The sequence below is a fragment of the Aptenodytes forsteri genome, unplaced genomic scaffold (genome assembly GCF_000699145.1).
Source record: "Aptenodytes forsteri isolate BGI_AS27 unplaced genomic scaffold, ASM69914v1 Scaffold286, whole genome shotgun sequence".
NCBI classification, from domain to species: domain Eukaryota; kingdom Metazoa; phylum Chordata; class Aves; order Sphenisciformes; family Spheniscidae; genus Aptenodytes; species Aptenodytes forsteri.
This window is the reverse complement of record NW_008794491.1, coordinates 595,969-617,840: the sequence shown is the minus strand read 5'-3', so window position 1 is coordinate 617,840 and position 21,872 is coordinate 595,969. Positions and strand designations below refer to the sequence as shown.

General features: G+C 38.2%; 1 protein-coding gene across 1 annotated transcript in view; it reads left to right on the top strand.

Moving 5' to 3' along the window:
* TULP3 (tubby like protein 3) overlaps positions 1 to 21,872 on the top strand; it is a 34,236-nt gene that overhangs the window by 684 nt on the left and 11,680 nt on the right. The window contains exons 2-3 of the mRNA XM_009290922.2: positions 14,761 to 14,812; positions 20,068 to 20,230. Coding sequence (XP_009289197.2) covers positions 14,761 to 14,812; positions 20,068 to 20,230 — 215 coding nt within the window. The remainder of the gene's footprint in view (positions 1 to 14,760; positions 14,813 to 20,067; positions 20,231 to 21,872) is intronic.

Sequence of the window (21,872 nt, the reverse complement as noted above, 5' to 3'; positions counted from 1 at the left end):
GCCCGGTGCCGGGTTGAGCGGCCGCAGCGGGGCCTGGGCGGGCAGAGCCGCCCGCGTCTGTGTGCCGTCACCGCAGCTGCTAACGACCGCGCGCGCGTGGGGCGGCACGCGCAGGGCGAGTACCCGCGTGGTAACGTCGCGCTGCTTGGCTCGGTGTTTTTTTTTTTGGTGCCGGTGCTGTCCTAATACCCCCCGCTTCCAGCAGGCGTGCAACAGCTGTATAAAAGCCGGCTGTGTTTTATGTGCGTAACTCTTCAACGTTATATATTATGCATCATCTAAATACTTGCAGATTAAACTGGTTTTGTGGGGTCTCGGTCCACTCTGCTTGCTTCTAGGTGCTGCTGTGAAGCGTTTTTGCAGTGTTACTCTGCTCTTCTGGTGCTAATGAAGCTCTTGGGGTATACGGTAACATACTCTGTATGCCGTTGCAAGGGAAAGAGAGGAGTAACTGAAAGGAACTTAACTGATGTAATAGGAAAAACAGCTGTGAACTTCGGAGAAGAGATTTTGGAAAGAGATTATGCCTGTGGCACTTGAATAGCTCAAAACCAAAATTAGTTGAAATTAAATGTGAGGATAAAGGCAGGCAGTGAAAATGGGCTTTGACAGAATTAGTAAAAACACAGGAAAAATATCTTTTGTGCCTCTGATGTTTGGATGAGGGAAGGAAAAGCAAGTAAAGAGAGGAACCTAAACTTCTAGTAGTTGCATTATAATGAACACAGTGTAGAAGAGAAACAGTATTTATTTATGACATACACTTGGTAATTTTAGTTGGGGGTGAAAAGAGGCTATAGAGTTGGAAGGGATCCCATAATCGCTTGGGTCCACCAAATATTCTGTGAAACATTAGAAGATGACTTATTTGTGCAGACTTTAAGGGCTCAGGTTTGTATACCAATTCTGGAAACAATTTTTGAAAAACTGGTGACCTGAGTTTTGACTGGCACATGAATTTCCTTGCATAGATATCAAATGTTTAAGTTTGACAGAGTTGAAGCTGCAGGAAATGATGCTGCTTTTCGGATAACAATTGTACTAGTAGAATTTCTTTCTGCTAAGAAACTTGTTTTGCATACTTTTATGGGTGCATACTTTTATGGGTGCCTCACAGAAATAGCCCAACAATAATGGCAGTTCATGTGATAGCTGCTTCCCTCCCACCCCCAGTTTATTAAACAAACAATCCATTTCCTTAACTTTCTTAGTCTCCATAGTTAAAGAAAACTAGAATACATGAACCTAAATAAAAGTATGTAGTTTTTAAATAGATCCTTAAAGCCTATTATTTTTAGGGGTCTGACTCTGAACTTAGAATGTTCAGCAGCACTATAGTAAATTGCAGGAAGACAAAAGACTGTATTCTTAAGAAGGATCTTCTTTTCCTGAGAAGACAACAGTAAAATTATCCATAAATCACTAATTTAGTCATTAGAACTCTTGTTTGGTAAAATAATTGTTAGTTGTCCAAACAGTGGTTTGTACAGAAAAAGTGTGATACATAATAACTGGCAGTTTGTAGCAATGAAGATACTGCCTACCGTCTTACAGAATTTTTTTCCCCCCCCCCCCCCCCCGAGGTGGAATACCTTTACTGCTGAGCAATATGTACAACACACATTAAGATATAAAAAGTGTTTTATTTCTGGTGGACAGAGGTGAAGGAAACAAGTAAAAAATAAATGCGTATAGTTTTGTAAACGTGCTGTGGGATACTTGATGATGGATAGACAGCTGAGATCTTGGCTTTAGGCCATCTCTGAAACAGGCTGTCCCTTGAAACTATGGTGTTGCGTTAACCTATCGCTTGTCCACCAACACTGTCTTCCATTTGAGGTGGCTGCAACTGAAATTGTTCAAGTTCATTTTACAGTTTGATTGACTTTCAGGTAGTGTGGCACAACTGTCTTAATGCTTTAGAAAATGATAAGGTTGGTAGTGCTCTTTGGTGGTTTTGATAAGTGCTATACTTTCTCTCTTCATTTGGGAAAGTCCATTTTGAGACTTAGCATGAAATTAATAGTGTTGAATACAGTAGAAACATTCAGATAAAGGTCATTCTACATCATTGTAAGCTTTTAAAATATTGCAAAGGGAATTTGGTTCTTACAGTAGTATGTATTTCAAAATCTTGGAGACTGATGAACTTCACCTTTTTGCACAATAATGATACAGTACACAGGAATACTTAAAGCATTGCTTATGCTGCCTTCCAAATGTGCTTCAGCTTCTGACTTGCAAATGTCATGTATAAAGAACATAATTTTCAAGGTGTAAAAATCTTGACTGAGTCTACAGAGACTACAAAACTGGGTGTCAACTACAGCGATCCCTCCCATAATTTGGATGCTTCTTGGGTGACCGGGCATGCATGAGTTAGTGGTGTTCAGTTTGTGAACTCAGTGTCTTCATGGGGATACTTCCTCAGTGTCTTCAAAAGTTAACAAAGAAAAAGGGCCTATTGTCAATAAGCTCAATTTTCAAAAGATTACAAGCCCATGGACTGAAAAAGGTTCAAAAGTCATTTCATGTACTGTTGCCCAGATAAAAGCCCTTTCCATGTTTGAAAAACCTTAGTGTAGTTGAGGTTGTCAGGAATCTTGGCGGCTGCTGGGGTTGACTGTTTTGTATAGATGCACCTTAATTATAACTTTGGGGAAAAAAGGCAGAATACTTTGCTAATGATTTTAGCTATACTTGTAATCCAGAGAAGACAGATAAGTTTAAATTTCCTTTTAAAAGCCTATCAGCATCTCTGTTAGTCCTTGGGTATTTTTATTTGGCCACCGGTGGCCCTCCTGAAATTAACAAGCACTGTTTTGTAAATTCCAGGATTTATTACTCTGCAAATCTTGTCCTTAGATAAAAGAGAATTGGCTTAATATCTTGTTTGCTTCATCCCTTTCAAGTCTGAACATTATAACCAAGGAATCTGTCCAAAATGAGATAAATCTGTAAATATTTTATAAGTGTGGTTGAGATGTACTCCTAGGAGTACGGTTTCGAAATAAAAGAAAACCTTTTGCGACTGCAATTTGATGTCGGTGCTGTCAGTGTGAGTGAAGAAGGAATCGCCTCATTTCCTATGATGTAGACAGCAGTGGCAAGAGAGAAAAAGTAGCAACGCTGTTATACCTGTCACTCAAATTTCCAAATACAACTTGAAATGCACTTGCTAACTGCAATTGTTAGAACAATGAAAGAGTTGAATTGTCTCTTCAGTTTCTAATAAGTTCTTCTCCCATCTCTTACAATTTAGAATTTAGGTTACTGATGACCCATCTTTATAGAGACAACCATTATTTTTCTCTTCTCCTGCTTTTTTTTTTTTTTCTTTTTTAACCACTGTTGGTGTGGCATCTGTAGGAGGGACAAGTGCCCTGATTTCAACATAATTATGACTTTGTATGTGTGAAAACTTTCTGCAACCAGACTTGCACTGGGATAGCTCCGGACTCTTGTTGTGTCACTGAGGCACAGTTGGGTGATCTCCAAAATAAACCTGTTGATCGTGTTGTATTTGGGTCATGGGGTGCATTCTCTTCCAAGTGGATATGCTGATATGCCTAGAGCTGTTGCCTTAGACTACTGCAAGAACATTTACCCTTACTCCTAGCGTTGTTTAAAACATATACTCTGTGGGATGTTAGAACTCTAACTGCCTGTGTTACTGTTGTAGAAGTCTGGTCACTTCTGCACTCCTTTCCCATTTAGCATTCTTATGTGAAATCTGAAGCAAAAAAAGAACAAGAATCTAAATCTAGCAGTGGTATCTTGCTGAGTCACTTAGTTTGGGATGGAAATTAAATTTTGCTGTTCCTATCTCTTTAATGGCTTCCCCTTTCAATCTTTTAAAAATAAAAAATTGGACTGGGACTAAAAGTCCACAGTCAGTTCTAGAGTGTCAGTTCAGAAAACTTCATTTATGTTCCTTCCCCCATTTTTAGTTTGAAAGACTAAAACAAGTGCAATTTGTGGCATGAAGTGTGATACACTTATTTTCAGGGAACTTTGAGTTTTGTTATCTAGTCTGGGTTAAGCATACTGTGTGCTATTTAACTGCTGACTTTGTTGCTAGGAGAGAATAGCAACTGCTTTACATTTCACTGGTTTCATGTTGTAATGGTGTACGACATCAACAGAAGTGACAGGCAAGGTTTAATAATTCACGAATAGAAGATCATAGGAGTCAGGATTGTAAGCCCCTGTGGATCTTGCTTTACTCTTTCCTTCGGTAGAGCAATTTCTAGAAATTAAAGGACTGGGTATTTGGAGTGTGTAGTTGAGAGGACATTAAGTAGAAAGCTGGTGTTCTGCTTATGGAATAAATGTCTCTTTTCCTTAGCAGAAACGTAAGTTTCATTAAATTCACCTGAATAAACATGATTTTGGAAGCATAGCATTCTACAGTTGTATAGGTGGTTAAGAGCTGAAAAGCCCTTACTCAAGCTGTGTCATGAATTTGTATCTTCCCTGCTAATGTCAGGATCACTGAGAGTCACCAGCTGTGAACTCTCAAAGGCATGTGCCTGGCAGGAGATTCCTCGTCTCCCTTCTGTTACAAATATTGTAATAAAAACCCAGTTTAAAACCCCCTGTTTGGCTACACACTTAAAGATAAGTTTTTGTGCATGTTCTTATGGTTGTCTTTCTCCCTGCCACCCTCCAAGCATCCGTGATGGCTTTAGTGGTTAATGGCCTGTGTGGATTTCTGGCTTCTCTTGGCCTGCCTTCCAGGAAAAGAATACTCCTTTCAGTTTAGGTATGCTGTAACAAATTACTTGAGACTTTTCTGGTTAAGGAAAACAATCTACTTTCTGTTCTCCCAGTATAGTATAGTAGAGAACGACACAGGCTTTTGTTTGCACTCTTCTTTATAGTCCAGATAGATAGAAGATCTACTAGCTTCTGTCCAGAGAGTGCTGCTTTATTTTCATTGCTCTGTTCCAAGTAGCAGGAGCTTTGGTACTTGGTGAGCCAGTTTTTGAATGGCATATGAAACAATTCAGCAATACAGTAGTCAAAATAATTCTGAGCTCAGAATTTAACCTTTTCATGATGCTTGTGTTCCTGTTGCATTTTCTTGTAACAACCTGTATTCTTTACTGTCATCTAGTTTGTTCTCTCAGACTCAGGCTCTAAACTATCTCCATTTATCTTGTGATCTCCAGAACCCAAACAGACAGAATCATGGAGGTTGGAAGGGGCTTCCTGAGATCACCTGGTCCAACCCCACTGCTCAAGCAGGGTCAGCTGGAGCAGGTTGCACAGGACGATGTCCAGTCCAGGTTTTGAATATCTCCAAAGATGGAGACTCCACAACCTCCCTGGGCGACCTGTTCCAGTGTTTGACCACTCTCCCAGTACAAGTTTTTTCTTGCGTTTGGATAGAATTTCATGTGGTTTAGTTTGTGCCCATTGCCTCTTGCCCTGTCAGTAGGTACTACTGGCTTCATCTCCTTTACACCCTCCCATCAGGTATTTATTTATACACATGGATAAGATCCTCCCTGAGCCTTCTCTTCTCCAGGCTGAACCGTCCCAGTTCTCTCAGCCTCACCTCATGTGAAAGATACTCCAGTCACTTCATCATTTTTGTGGACCTTTGATGGACTTGCTCCAGTACGTCCATATCTTTCTTGCACCGAGGAGCCCAGAACTGGACACAGCGCTTCATGTGTGGCTTCATCAGTGCTGAGCAGAGAGGTAGGGTCACCTCCCTCGACCTCCTGGCAATGCTTTTCCTAATGCTGTTGGCTGCCTTTGCCTTGAGGATGCATTGCTGGCTTGTGGTCAACTTGCTGTCCACCAAGACAGTATAAATCCATTTCTGAAAAAGGAATCTCATCAGACAGCATATGCTTTGTACTTTGCTTCACCATAATTCAACTTTTCTCCTATAGACCCTTTGTTTCTCAATGTTCTGTTACTTTACTAGCAGGTTCCTGTTTAGTTCACCTGACAATCTCCTGCCACATTAGTTCTTCCTATTTCAGGGTGTGTTTGTGTAGGTATGTAGTAGTGCAGAGCATATCCCATTGCATTGTGAGATGATAATTTTATACTAGGGTTTTGTGCTTCCACGGATACCATTTTGAAACTGAAGATAGGGGTGATTCTTCTGAGTGGTCGTTTCACCTTGCCTACACCGTTTCATTTCACCTTACAAAATCACTGGAACGAGTACTTTAAAGAAAAGAGAAGTCTATGTCTCCTGCACTGATAAATACTCTTTTCTGCATTAACTTAGCTGCAGTCAGTCAGTACTAGACTGCATCATTATTTACCTAGTTACATTTGGCATGTGAACAGTCACCCCAAAACAGATGCATTTTCAAAGGAACTCCTTTAGGCCAAATGTAGTGTGTTCTTGCTGAGCTGTTTTAACCTGAACAGCCTGTTACTTTCAGGTACACTTCACTTACTATTAGGGCATTGTGCATTTAATGGCATTACTGCATTATGCAAGTATGGAGAACATGGTGATGCAAGGATAGGTTTGGATTAAATTCACTGCTTTCTTGGTTTTAGCCAACAAAAATAATTATTAACCTCTTCATGTTTTATAACAAAAGATTTTTCTGTAGTACATGTGTATCTCAGATTGTTTTTTCTTGAGTTCCTTTCTTCAGCACGGTGTTCCTATTGCTCGGAGTTGTTGTGGCAGCCATTTTGCCACAATAAAGGCAAAACATATATATTCTTCGTGTGTGTGTGTGTATATATATTCATTCTTCAGAGTGCCAGCCTTTTCATTTTTTTGGGGGGGTGTTTTGGTTTGGGTGTTTTTGGCACGCTTCTAGTCCGTGTGACTTTAAAGAGAAGTACCTGATAGTTCCACAGTGAAGTTCCATTTTTAAACTCGGAGGTAGGTAGAAGGAGAAGTTGTAAAGGACTAATTTGCCTTTGTGTTACTTTAGGAGGATCTTTAGTAAGTTGTAAATCGTTCAAATAGTTGCTGCAAGTTATTGGCAGGAACATGCAGTGCCTCAAGGATTCAAGTGGAGTAGGACATACAGATCTAGATGTTTGTCTTTCTGCTCCCCCATCCCACACTGGTCTGGCAGTTGACTTTATTGTTCTTATCAGTTCATTTCATACTTCTTTTCAAATATTCTGAGAAGTCTTATTCAACCTGTATCACATGGGACATAATTTGTGTATTAAAGCATATCCAACACAGAGGCTAAAACTTGCCCTTGTTGAAATATCGACTGCTTGAAAATAAGTTAGAACTGAAACGTTGATGCAGCCTGAGCTGTGTCACTTAGAAATGGGTGTGGCATTTCATGGCTGATTCGCAGCAGATCCAGTTTACCTTGGAAGACTTGCTGGTAGTTAATTTAATTATGAAGGAAAGAATATCCTGTGTTTGCCATTCACAATAATATATTCATTCATTCAGAATTGCTTCCAAAATTGAATGCTCACTGTTGCCATGTCATTGTTCCCATAATATGTTCAGTAAGTGAAAGACTTGCCAAACAAATTTTGTGAAACCTTTCTCAAAACAGTATGCTATTGGCATTAGAAATCTGTGCATGTTTCTTTGGGGGGGAAATCAAAGGTAAAACTGATTTCACTGGAGAAAGGATTCTTTTTGTAAAAAAGCCAGATGGAGGCTAAAACTTGCCCTTGTTGAAATATCGACTGCTTGAAAATAAGTTAGAACTGAAACGTTGATGCAGCCTGAGCTGTGTCACTTAGAAATGGGTGTGGCATTTCATGGCTGATTCGCAGCAGATCCAGTTTACCTTGGAAGACTTGCTGGTAGTTAATTTAATTATGAAGGAAAGAATATCCTGTGTTTGCCAAAAAAAACCCACTCTTCTGCCTTGGGGAAGGCAGAAAAATTTGATAATCCTCACTCCTACAGATGCTACGTTACACATTTTCCCAGAAATGAACAATTACAATTGTGTCAGTTGCAAGGAAAGCAGATGGAACTCCTCCCTTTCGTGGATTGGAAGGTGCATTACAGATAAATTTTGTTCCTCAACCAGTTTCCAGAGACAGTATTGCAATTTTTGTTTGGAATATATCATTTAAAAGACAAGAATCCTTCTTCAAATGATCTCTTTTCTACAGCTTCCATTTTCCTTCATAGCTGTAGTTCAGATGAGGAAAACAATTCCCAGGGAAGTTCTTTGGAGAGTTAAGAGTGAAAACCCTGTCATACCAGCTGACTTTGCATTTGATACTGAAGTTGCTTTTACTTGCACTTCTACAGCTAAAAATAAAATCTAGTGGACAAAGGTATGTGCCACAAGCCACATTCTTCTCATTCCCTGATTCTTAAGTTTTGGGAGTATTGCTCAGAGACATAACCGCTGCTACCACATTAACTGTCCTGTAAAGGAAAAAGGAGTTCCGTGAGCTTTGTTAGACTCCTGATGGAAGCAGTCTTCTGTAGAGTGAGAAATGGAACAGAAGATATTGGGAAGTTTGGGACATTTGTGGAGGAAAATGGTGTTAGTTTATTGTGCCTTGGAGTTCCTTTAAAGGAAATAGAGCAATGGAAACAGTTAAAAATTTAAGGATCTTGATTGTTAATGTATAGGTTCATATTCCCATCAATATTGAACGATTGTGTTTGTTAAAAGAAGGATTTATGTGTCAGACTGATAAGACATAACCGCTGCTACCACATTAACTGTCCTGTAAAGGAAAAAGGAGTTCCGTGAGCTTTGTTAGACTCCTGATGGAAGCAGTCTTCTGTAGAGTGAGAAATGGATGGAACAGAAGATATTGGGATGGGACATTTGTGGAGGAAAATGGTGTTAGTTTATTGTGCCTTGGAGTTCCTTAAAGGAAATAGAGCAATGGAAACAGTTAAAAATTTAAGGATCTTGATTGTTAATGTATAGGTTCATATTCCCATCAATATTGAACGATTGTGTTTGTTAAAAGAAGGATTTATGTGTCAGACTGATATAAAATATCAAGCTTGTTTGTAACAAGGCAGTAAACTCAAAAGCTAGTCCACTTTAAAATGAGCTAAAAGTTTCTGCTGGATACTTTTCCTGAATCTGTCTGCCAAACTACGGCGTATCCAAATTTTTAGTATCTCCCCTAGAGCTGTGCACAAGCAGGTGATACGTCCTGAATTTCTCTCACCAAGAATTCAGTGCATATACAGTGCTAATATATGCTCTAAAGAAGCTTAGAACAGTTAAAAAGCAAAACAAGCGATCTTTCCTTCTCTTGTATCAGATTTTCTTTTAAGGTTGGGGTGGGGTCTGTTTCTGTCAGCTAGTCTGACCTTCTGCTTAAAAGAGGCCAGAGAACCTTACTCATTGTTTCTCAAACCTGTAACTACTTGAATTGCAGAATAGCTTTAGCTATCTGGGAAGCTTTTAAATCTGCAAGGCCTTGCTACATTGCTTGTTCAGGAGGAAAAACTGAGTAGAGTATTTCTTTAGTGGATATATGAGGAATGTACCTGTTTGTTGAATGCAGGAAAAACTACCATGCGTTTTTTTCCTTTCCTTAACCTATTTCAAATCTGTCTTTCCAGTGAATTCTGGATCACATAGAACATTTTCTCTCTACAGGCTGCTCTTCCTGTGGCTTTTCTTGCTTCCTCTGCTTGTTGCCTCTCACTCACAGCTGCAACCAGTCAATTCCTTGCAAAACTAGTCAACCTTTTATTTGCCTCTTTACAGTGTCAACAGTCAGTATATAAAGGGGACTTAATTGGTAACTTGAAAGAAGAACGCTTAGCTCTCCCATCTGGGATAACCACACCTGAAATTGGAGGTAGACCATAGCCTTACTCCATGACAGCAGTTTTTAGCATAATATTCAACGTTGATTAAAACCTGTTGTTTTCTGTTGAAAATCCACAGCTCCATGACATATCCCAATGGTTAATTAGTCACAGTGTTAAATAAAAATTTTATTTGCAGTCTGAATTTGTCTAGCTTCAGTTATGTATGACTGGATTTTGTTGTCTTCTCCTGTCTCATCAATTGTCATTTGTGGCCTCAAATCCATGGAATACAGTGGAGTGTGTCAATTAGTTTTTCTCTTGGATAAACTGTAGGATGCATTCAAATCTTGCTAAGAGGTACATTTTCCAGTCCTTGGCCAATTTGTTCAGCTTTCTGCTGAACTCTCTTCAGCTCTTCAGAATCATTTCTCTTGTGTGGACCTCGGGCAGAATGGGAAGACCATTTTCAGACTGGTGGATTGCTTTCTTGCCCTATTTTCTATGTTTTCCTGCCTTAATATCAGGGTATTTCATTCTTCTCAGAGTTGCATTATACTGTGAGTTTGTATTTGGCTGATTCAATGGTAATTATTGCCAACTGCTTAGAATGTAACTATTTTGGGTTTTTTAAGTATAATACATTCAGTAACACAGAGAAGTTGCAATGAAAACAAGAGTGTTAACACTGTCTAGCCATATGTATGCTTTACAACATAGTTTGTAATTCCAAAATTGCAGTGTGTTATTGAAAAATAATACGTCCATTCTGAAAGAACTGTCAATAGACGTAGTGTGCCTTTTTTACAGAAATGAAAATAAACTGCATAAAAATGAAGCCTTAATTGCATATATGAACATCTGTTAAATAACTTGTGAGTTATCTCTTCATTGTGGTTAGTTTGATCTTCTGAAAGTGGTTAGGAAAGACCAAATAAACACATCTATAATAAATTTGACATTCATATTCCTATTGCAACACTTTAACTTCTGCTTATGATAGGAAAACAGGGCTAATGCTGATTTCAGCAGGAATTTGAGGTGGTATCAGTGAAAAATAAAACATTTTGCTTCATGTTGGACTATGCTTTATGTTGGACTATGCTGAATCTGGAAATGGATCTGTGAGGAGGAATGGATCTGTGAACCCCTTTATGTCTCACTGTCTTCTCCCACATTCAGAGATGCTGTTTTATCTTCTCAATTGAGTGTTTTTGTTAAATAGTTGCTTTCCCACTCTCATTTTTATTCTGTATCCTGGATAATCATTAGTCTTCACTTCTGTGTTACATTCTGGGTCGTTTTTCCTTTCTCTGTGGCATGTGTCCATTACCCATCATGCAGCTTTAGTAGGAGAGCTAGTGGATTCTGGTAAATGTCGCAGAGGAGTTGGTGTGCAGGGTCTCGTGTAGCCTGCTCTTCTGCAGCAGTTTGGAAGAGGAAGATCGTGACAGGTTACTTGAATATTTTCAGTTCTTATTTATCAAAGGTAAATGGGCAGCTGGTTTGGTGGTTGTTGTTGGGTTTTTTTTTTTCTTGTTTTGAACTGTGTTGTTGTTGCTATGGAAATGCTGCTTATTTTTCCTGTTCCTACTGGGTATTTAATTCCTCTTATTGCATGTAAACCCTTCAAATAGAAAAGCATAGCGAAGAGCATAGTGGTTTTGCGTGGGCATGTCCAAAGAGCACTTAGATGTACTGGCCTGTGTAGTCAGTCCATCTGAAGGAGGATTTGTGTTTGAAGCCTGCAGTTGTATTAGCACACTACTTGCATTCCTTAGTGGTGAGCTGTGGGAGTGACTCTGGCACAGCCTTTTCCTGTAAGGTCTGTAACAGCACCAGCCTCGCTGTGGTGCGTAGAAAAAAGTTTGAAGTGTGTATGTGTGGGAAGCTCTTTTTTGTCTGGTTATTATGTTACACTTTCATGATGACCAAGTGCTGGAAGGAAGGTTGCAGGGGGAGTAAATAAAAATAGTGTAATTTTTTTTTATTCTTACTGTTTTTTAGCTACTACTTACAGTGCCACAGTGCTCTTGGCTTTAATTGTTTCTTTTTATTTTGCTCCTTGTATGAATCCTCGCACTTCATAATGGGAAGGATTGATGGCTGCTTTCATTTTGTGGCCTGCTACGAGGTGATTTTGGTCTGCATTTAACAGTTAACCGTAAAAGAGAACACTCTTGTTATCTTTCGCTTTATCAAGCTCTGTGACCTGTTAGAATCTTCATGTAGTTCAACCATGTTTGAGTCTCAGTTAAGCGGTTGGAAGTGAGGCATTGTGTAGTCTGCGTTATGGTGCCGTTCCAACAGTCTTCAGACCTGTCTTTGATGTCACATAACTTTATTCCAGTGTGGGTAGAAAATAACTTAAAAATACAAAGTAAATAATTTTCATTGAGGATTTCCGCAAGGTGCATATGCGAGTCCTAATATTTCATCATTTTGCCATCTTCCAGGTAAAAAGGAAAACCTGGAAACTTATTTACAAAAGTGGTAGTGTTTTTATTTCTTTTTATTTTCTGAAGAGACTCAAATTGTTGGGGATGCATTTTCTATTAGGAAAAGCAACAAAACCACAGACAGTAGCTTGTATCTACACAGGACATCTTTGTAGTTCTTCTTAATTATATAAGAATGTGTCCGTAAATCTAATATTGATCAGAGCTACATAGATTGCTTTATAACAAACTCTTGACTGCAGTTAACAAATGTCATCTATTTTTTAAGTCAGTAGGTGTATGAAAAGAAAAGGAAAAACCACAGACAGTAGCTTGTATCTACACAGGACATCTTTGTAGTTCTTCTTAATTATATAAGAATGTGTCCGTAAATCTAATATTGATCAGAGCTACATATTTTGCTTTATAACAAACTCTTGACTGCAGTTAACAAATGTCCTATTTTTTATTTCTTTTTATTTTCTGAAGAGACTCAAATTGTTGGGGATGCATTTTCTATTAGGAAGCAACAAAAGTGGTAGTGTTTTTATTTCTTTTTATCTGAAGAGAAGACTCAAATTGTTGGGGATGCATTTTCTATTAGGAAAAGCAACAAAACCACAGACAGTAGCTTGTATCTACACAGGACATCTTTGTAGTTCTTCTTAATTATATAAGAATGTGTCCGTAAATCTAATATTGATCAGAGCTACATAGATTGCTTTATAACAAACTCTTGACTGCAGTTAACAAATGTCATCTATTTTTTAAGTCAGTAGGTGTATGAAAAGAAAAGGAACATTCCCCTCCTCCCTTTTTTTTTTGGTCATGAATATTTTAACTGGAGCTTTCAAGCATTTTTCGGACTTTGCCAAAGATGGCCTTTTCTAACACCTATGGTTTAAATAAAACATTTAAATGTTACATTTTAACTTTATTTTGAAGTTTCATGTGGCAACTAATCTGTATCTTGCTGCACTCAGTAGATACGTCTCTGCATGTTTCTTTCTTAAATTGTGGATGTTTTCAGGTGGAGACAAGTGTATTACTGTAATTATTGCTGTGGGGACACACAATAGCTCTCCATCCCTCTTCAAGAAAGACATAATTTTTCCAGGCCCTCCATTCCCTTTGAATCCAAGGTGCTACATATTACTGGTCCATGTGAAGAGTAACGTTAGTTTTTAGAAGCAAGGTGTTTTCAAGGTCCTAGACCTGTTATGTGATGATACTTGAAATACGTTAGAAAAAAATTATAGAAATAAGGAAAACTGCAAAGTAAAAAACAATGACAATGGTAACTTGCTTTAAAATACCATTAGTTGGGCAGTAAGCATCAATTTTAGAGTATATAAACTGTTATATATGATGTGCGTATACAAAACTTTTTTTTTTCCCCTGCACATTTCATCCTTCCAGAACAGGGCCTGCATTGGCTAGGGTAGTCTGTCTGTAAGGACCTCTCATCTGTCATCTGCTTGCCTGGAAGTCAAGTCAAATGTGGATTTGCTAGGGGTTAAGGGGACTCTGAGCCCTTTCTCCTCTTGTTAGCTCTATGTGCTGTGATCCAATTTCCATGGCATGTGTTTTGCAGAAACCCCACCCCACCTCTCTTCTTGTCTCTCTCCATCTCTCTGGTTTTCTTTGTTAGGGTTATATTCAGCACTGTCTGCCAGCTTGTGACTTCACATCATTGGACATTACTGCATACCTAGACCAGACAGAGAATTTCCTGTTTAAATTGAAATTTTGGCTAGCCCTGCTTTTCTGCGTGCCATCAATAAAATATATAATGTTTATCTGTTTCCCGTATTAAGTATCTTCTTCCTGATGCTTTCTCGCTTTCAGAGAAGTCTTTGTCAAAACTGCTTAGGAGGAAAGCACACAACTGGGGTAGGCAGAATATGTGCTTACTTGTCAATTAACCTTTCCCCTTTGTAGGGTTAACTGCTCTAAATTGCACTTTATGTAATAATTCATTATCGTACAAAAGGAAATGGAAAGTCTATGTGGAACACAACTTAGAACGAAAAACTAGAGTTCTTATGAAAGTTATCTATAAAACAAATGAAAAAATAATTATTTCACTATTTATCTCTAGGAATTAATATCAGGTGTTGCAAATACAGATTCTCACAGGTATTAACAGTAGTTCTGGGAAGTCTGGCAGGAGGAGAAAATGGTATAGGTTTGACTCCAAGACAAAACCTAAAATTCTGAGTTAATTTGGAATTGGTATTTTATGAAGGAGCAGGAACTTTACTGAATTGGTTTGAACTGTGTTAAGCCTTCAGATATAAATCGTCTCATAGCCCACCGCAATAGTGGCTCATAATCAGTCCATCAGTAATGAAGCCTTTTTTGCTTACAAAATGTTTTCAGAACAGTTTACTAAGGTGATTAAACTACAGTTTGGTCCCATTTATGACAGAATTTGAAGTATGTTTTATTTTTTAATGCCTTGTAACTTGCTTTTCCCGTGGGATAGAAGTTATGTCTTACAGTTGTTTTAAAGTCTTGATGGTGAAGTTGTAGTCTGTGAATATCCTGTGCTCTTATAATGCAAACTATTTACTAGCAATAATTAATTTGTTTCTTTCCCTTTCTCAGCATCTTTGAGGATGAAAGCATGAAACTACGACAGCTGAAACTAGAGAATCAGGTAAATGATAGTGCTGAAGCTGGTAAAATTAAGTATAGGAAAACAAACGTTAGCCATCTAGAGACTTGAGAAATGGGGAAAATGCTTGGTCTAAAGAATAGAAACAAGAACTTACTGCTAATATTTTTCTTTAAAGATTTTTGTGGCTTTCGTTAGTTTAAGTAAACCTTGCTATGACTTGTAGGCTTGATTTCTTTGATACATTTATTTTTCATATGTCCTCTCATTTCATTGGGATTGAGTCACCACAATGCAGGAATGAATCAAAAGAAAGGAAGACTGCAGGGAATTATCCATTTTAAGCATCAAAGGAAAAGGAAAAGTTTCCTCGAGCTATAGGAAGATCTCCTTAACACTGCTGTTGAGAAAACTTTCCAGCATCTTTCGAATTCTTTTGTTTCCTACAAAGAAAACATTTACAGCCAAGCATTTGTCAAATATTATCTTATAGGTCTCAGTTTTTAGTGTTGTTCTGGATGCTTACATGACCATATTCTTCAAAGCAATAAAGTATCCATCCTTAATATTCTTCCTCTGTGAAATTTTAAATGCTTATAAATAGATTAGAAGACGTGAGATTATTATGATTCTCTAGCTGGCTGTTTCACATGGACCACAAATCACTCATGCGTTAAATTCATCTGTGTTCAAATTAAAGTATGTTTTTTAGAAAAGCGCTCTCTCAGCTGAGGATCTTTAAATCCAGACATAACAGTCTTCAGGGAACTGTTGCAGTGGATAATAACCCTCTTTACCAGAACTTGTTCATTATTTCTAGTTTGAGTTTGCTTAGCTTTGACTTCAGACAGTGGATTTATTACCAACTTTATCTGTGTCTATATAGATGCTTATCTAAAACACTTCAGAGTCAAGGAGTAAAATTTATCTTTGGTCATATTTGTGGAAGCTAGGATAATCCTTTTACCTGTAAACTATCCAGTGACACTTGTTTAAAAAAACAAAACAACAACAACAAAAAAGAAAGCATTAGTTCAAGTAATCAGTAAAAGAGCATTTAGTGCCAAATACCACTCAGTAAGAAGTTCTAAAACTAAGGATGGTCTGACTGCTTGGTGATGAACCTCAGTGTCTTTTTTAGACTGTTGTCTTGGGTCATAAGCTGGTAGTAATCACTGGTTCCTAGTGCTAGGCGCTGTGGCCAACATATGCCTAGTTTCAGACCTTGCCGTGGGGATGCATTGCTGTTCCACCAAAACAAAGCTGCTGGGCTGGGTGGAATTCCCTCAGAGCAGCTGACATTTGAATCATGAAGAGGTGAGTTTAAAGAATTTGTACCCTTTTGCAATTTTGTTTCAGGCTTTCTTGAATTTGGTTGAGATTGCAATTATCTGCAAAACCAACAGCTAGAAAATTTCACTAAAATATATTTTAACACCACCCCACCTCCTTGCAAATGAGATTTGTTGAGAAATGCTAACAGTCTCTAATTTAGGATTGTATATTTAGGTTTGAATATTAACTTCTAATGTCTACTTTTAACTTTTACATGAATAGTACCATGCCTTCTGAAGAAATAGAGGTCAATAGGAGATCACTATCGGACATGATGGACTCATTGCTGGTTGTACCTGATGCCCTGCTTGATTAATTTGTCCTAAACATTTATAGGAATTGGGATAAAAATTGCAAAATGTTTTAATCCAGCAGGATCATGTTTAGAACCTTTGGCCATACAGAGAATCTGGAATAAACATTTGCCATGGCAAAGACATATGCCTGTCATCCATCTTCATGATGGGTTTAGAAACCCTGTAACTGAAGTAAAATATTATTTATAATAATGCATGATATCAAGTTCCATCTGTGGGCCAGCCCTGCCTGCCAGGATGCTTTTTTCTAGACTGCTGCCTTTTCCTTGAGGAGAGGGTGTGTGGCTGCTCAGGCAGTGCTGACTTCCGCAGCAGTAAAAGGTGTTTCAGTGTCTTTTGAGGCACCTGCAGCTCAAAGTGCAATGCTGCCATCTCCCTGTGGGTGGAGAGCGTGAAGCTGAAGGCATATTGCTGAATGCACCTGGTATGGTACTTACTCTTGACCCGAAGCTTCATTAATGCCATCAGCACTAGCCTTGTCACTGCTGCCTCAGCATGAACTAAGGAGGAGCTGGAACAGTGGAGAGGATGTTTCGGAGCTAGGATCCATCCTGCATGGCCTACTAAGGTAGGACCGTGCCAAATAATAGGTAGTATAGTATTGCACCTTCAAGGGTGGAGTGGTTAGAACCTTCCTGTATACTGTCTTCCTGTTCATCACACTTGTAGAAAGAATACTGAACTAGTTGTCTTATTAGTCTGCTATGATATATTCATCTGACACGTCTGACGACTTAGCTTGTTGGAAACTCATTGGAACTGGAGTTGGTGGTTTGTGATCCTTTAATCATTCTGTATTCTGATGTTATGCTTTTCTGTGGTGCAAAGAAAATGTTTCTGAAAGTATTTAATACATGGAGTTCACAAAATCCTGAACAAATCATGATAATCTATATCTGTTATTTAACAGTTTGTGTGTTCTGGTGTCCTGTTCATGAACTATCTAATTTTTTTGTTGTAATATTATATGAATTTTTGCTGTAACACAGAGCTGGAGGAAAAGGCTAGTTAGTAGACAAAATGAAACAAAATACAGTTTCCTTTTTTCTACTCCAGCTTAGTGGAATAAGTCTGAGAATACACAGTACTGAAGGTAAGGCTGCCCTGCCACCTTATGTAGAGAAAATGAACTGCTTCTGTCTGTCCTGTCAGTGGGCTTGTAGATTTTTTCCATCTCAATAAGCAAAGTAGTAGAGAGAAGCCTTTTTAAAACAAATTAAATTACTGTCAAGTTTTGTCACTTGAAAGTTCTTGCAAGAAGAAGGTTGGTCACATCTACCAGCAGTAAAGTATATGTTTCAATATAAACCAATATGATCCCGTTGGATTGGTGAGTCCTAGAACCTCTTTGATGAAACAGAATGTACTATAATAAGAAAAAATAAATTTTTAGACTGGTGAGCAGTGAAATGTTTAAAAAAGCTCATCTAATAGAATAATCAGTTAGGTAGCTCTGAAAGTTCTTATATCCTATATTGATCCTAAATTCAATTTCCCATTCTAGCAGTAGCTGTGTACTTTCTTACTGCCTTTAGGATGTGTCTGTTTTATTTTTTTCTTGTCTGTCTGTCTATTTGTCAGATAGAGAAGCCTTGGCAACAATTTTTCTCAAATCCTTATTCTGAGTATAATGTTTTGATTCTCGTTTTCCTTCTCTCCTTTTATTTAAACTATTAGAGATTTATAAACTATCATGAATTTTTTTACTTTTCCTCAGCATTAATTTAAAAAACAAACAAACAACACAAACCAATGTAAATTCTTCTGGAGGGTCTGACTACCTTTCTAGAAAACAAATTTTATCTGTAATTAGCATTTTCTGAGAATTTGACTAGTACTGCTTATTTTTCTTTTCTTCTTCTAGACAAATGTGATAATCTCTTCGGAATTCTATGTAATTTTTGCCCTGCAGGACAATCCTTGCAAATAATTCTGTAGTAACAAACACTACCTGTATTGCAGTCCGGTCTCCAAAGTGTAATTATGAGTTTAAATAAAAAAGGTCGTTTTGGTTTGGTTTTTTGTTGTTGTTTTTTGGTTTGGATTTTTGGGGGGGGTGTTGTTTTTTGTTTTGGGTTTTTTTTTTTTAGATAAGTGCTTGAAAAGCAGAAAGAATAAAGGACCAAGGGCTGAGTTGGGTTGGAATTCCTCAGGGAGAGGTTGCCTGAGAAACTAACCTCACTTGAGATAAAAAGCCTAATAGGAGAGGAAAGAACCAACAAGAGAGATAAAAAGCATAACAGGAGAGGAAAGGGTTCCAAAGATGTCTATGTCTCAAGTGGATTGAATTGTTGGTACTGTTTATCTGATGGATCCTTGGAGACTGAAAAGAATTTGATGGAGAAAGGGTTTCTATCATCAAGAACAACTTTCAGGGTACCTAAGAAGCAGGCATGGATAAACTGCATCTACGGCAAGGGGCTTGCACATTGTTTGCATAGCGGTGCATTACAGAATATTAGAATATGATTTTTTTCTTCTTCTTCATGCATTGCCTTAACTTTTAAGGATTAAGCATGGCTGTCTTTAAAATGGTGCAATGTCCCCATTTGCCTTGATTTCAATCTAGAAGTTTCTATCCTCACTTAGTAGGAAATCATAAACATCAAATGTATAAGTATCTTGGAAAAGTAATGTTTTATTTTTTAACATTTGGATTTACCCTTCTTTCCTTTCAATCCTGAATTACACAGAAAAATTTTGCAAGGTAGATCAATTTTCCTTTTACTGGATCAGTCCTATTTTAATGATTGAAATTCCCATCAACCCCCCCACTCCCCCCAGTCTTATCTCTCAACATTGGTTTCTGGGAACTATTTGTTTTGAGTTCTCCCTATAGGATGATAGCTTTTGAGACAAAAACCTTTTCCTTTGCAAGTCCTGACTTGCTTTTGCTGCATTGTGACAGCATTTATAACTGCAGTGGCAGAGTAAGCCCTGACTAAGGATTTTTAGAAATGTTATGGTAATACAGTAAAAGACTTAATTGTCATATAATGCATAGGGCAGGGGTTCTCATCTTTACTCCGGCATTTTCAGATAGTCTTGGAGATAGTTCTCTTAATACAAAGTTAGCTTAATTGTACAAAACAGGGAGGAAAAATTATACATTCCCTGTATGCACAGGAAGTTGTTGTCCTAAATGATGGAATGTTTAGTCCAATCATAACTGCAGTGGAAAGAGCGGAGAGTCCTTGTGAGCCGTTTTGTCTACTCTATCAGCTTAAGTAAGTAGGATGCATGGAGTAATAAAATTGCATGAACATGTTGTATATTATAACATTTACCTTGTGAAATGTTTCATATTGGATTATAAATGACTGCTGAATTTGTCTATTAAGGAGTGCTGCAGTTTAGACTGGGTGAAAGGAGTTAAAATTATCTGCTGATGGTCTCAGGATAGATCAGAAAATAAGCAGGTGTCCACATCACCCGTCAACCACTGATGGAGAATCAAAGACAATGTCTCTCTCCGAAGACACAGTGATATCTGTGTCTAGGATTTTTGTAAGAGATTACAAGAGTCTTTCAGGTTTATTGGAGATTCTGATCAGTGACATGCCATTGTCAATGGCTGAGGCATGGTTTCTGCCACTCTGGATGTGGTTACTCATCCTTATTTCGTGCTTTTTCTTTATTTCACAGAGAGCTCTTCTAGAGAAGAAGCAGAGGAAGAAACGTCTTGATCCCTTGATGGTACAACCAAATCCTGAGGCAAAGCTGCGTAGGTCAAAGCCCAAAGGGTGTGAGGAGCAGACTCCTTTAGTAGAAACTCCTACCCCTTTCCACAGTGATGTTACATTACATGGTAAGTAATCAACCTGATTGCAACAGTGTTCCCCAAAATGCCAGTGCATGCATTTTATGTCACAGATGAGCACCTACATTGCTGTGACAGTGGTCAAGTGATAAACAAGATTGATTACATACCTTTCTATGTACAAAAGTAGAATTGTAGTACAGTATGGTTGAGCAATACTGAACTGTAAAAACAAACAGAAACCTTACCTGGAATTTCGTGACAGCTGAGAATCTTCATGTGCCTTTGAGTAATCTCTCCCTTGTGTTAGCTAAGAACAACTGTAGAAATGGGTTAGGAACTTCTATAAAGGTAGGGGGATACAAATCCAAAGTAAGAGAGTCTTCTGAAGCTGTAGGATAAGGAAAAGGAAAGAATCCAGTAGTGACTGCCTGTACTTTTCTTCATGATATCATGGTATACTCCATCTCAAGATTGCGTATGACTGAATGATAAAGTAGACAAGAGCAAAACAAAAGTCTTATGAATACTGAGTTAGGTTCTTGCTGGTTTTCACCTCATCTATTGTTTTTTGTGGGCTTCAGGGAGACAACTGAAACGTGACAAACAGGCTCTAGTGGTCCAGAAAGTCACAAGTACACAAAGTGACATCAGAGCCAAAGGCAATAACTCAGTGGTCTCAAAACATTACAGTAAAATAGTGACCATTCTGTTAGGAGTGAAAAGAATTACAGTAGTGAGAGCCTTAAGACTTCCATGTCACAGGGAGGGAAAAAGAGCAGCAATGAAACCCCTACATTCCAGTGGAAGTGTCAGGAAGTAGTTTAGGAGAGCCAGGATCCCATCAGCCTATCAAGAAAGTAACAGGAAACATCCTAAGGCTTTGAGATGCATGCTGTTGCAGGATGTTATAATACCACCATTATATTAATAGGGAATTAATGTGTAGAGTAGAATTTTTAAAAACCCAAACAAGCCAGTGTTAACCTGGTTTGAAGATCACATTTGGAACTATGTTATCCCCTGTCTCTTGAATGCTTTTCTTGTTCTCCAGATGTCTTTCAGGATCATAGAATGGGGAGGAGAGTGGTGATGTGGATGGTAGCATTTATGTGTTTAAAATCAGGTGGGAGAAAGCTTCTGTTAAAAGACACTTCTAAGTTGAAGAGAGTGAGAGAAAAGATTGATAAAACTTCTAAGTTAGGAAACTTCAGTAGTACTGAAAATACAAGAAAGAAAATTAAAACTAACTGCTTCCTCACTAGCTTCCATAGTTCTGAAGCTTCCTCAGTACAAACAAATCCTGTTAAGAAGCAATAACAGCAGTAAACATGTCAGAAAACTGGTGACTAGATAAAGCAGTAAAGTTTTAAGAAGGAAAACAGTGGGAAAGCAAGAAATCCAAAGCTGGAACTACACTTACATATTGTGTGCTACACAAACGTGTATTAAGTATTATGCCAGACCCTGACATCAAGACGTCTCCACCAATTACGAAGTGCAGTGCACAGCTGTGTTGCATGTTTAAACATGGAAATTTCATTTCCACCAAAAAGATAGAGGGCATCCATTTACAGTTTTTTCTGCCTGTGGCTGTAGATATTTTTATCAAATTGATTTGTGATGTTCACTGTAGAGCACTCACTTATTGGCACAGGAGCAAACAAGGAACCTGAAAGAAAAGAAAATA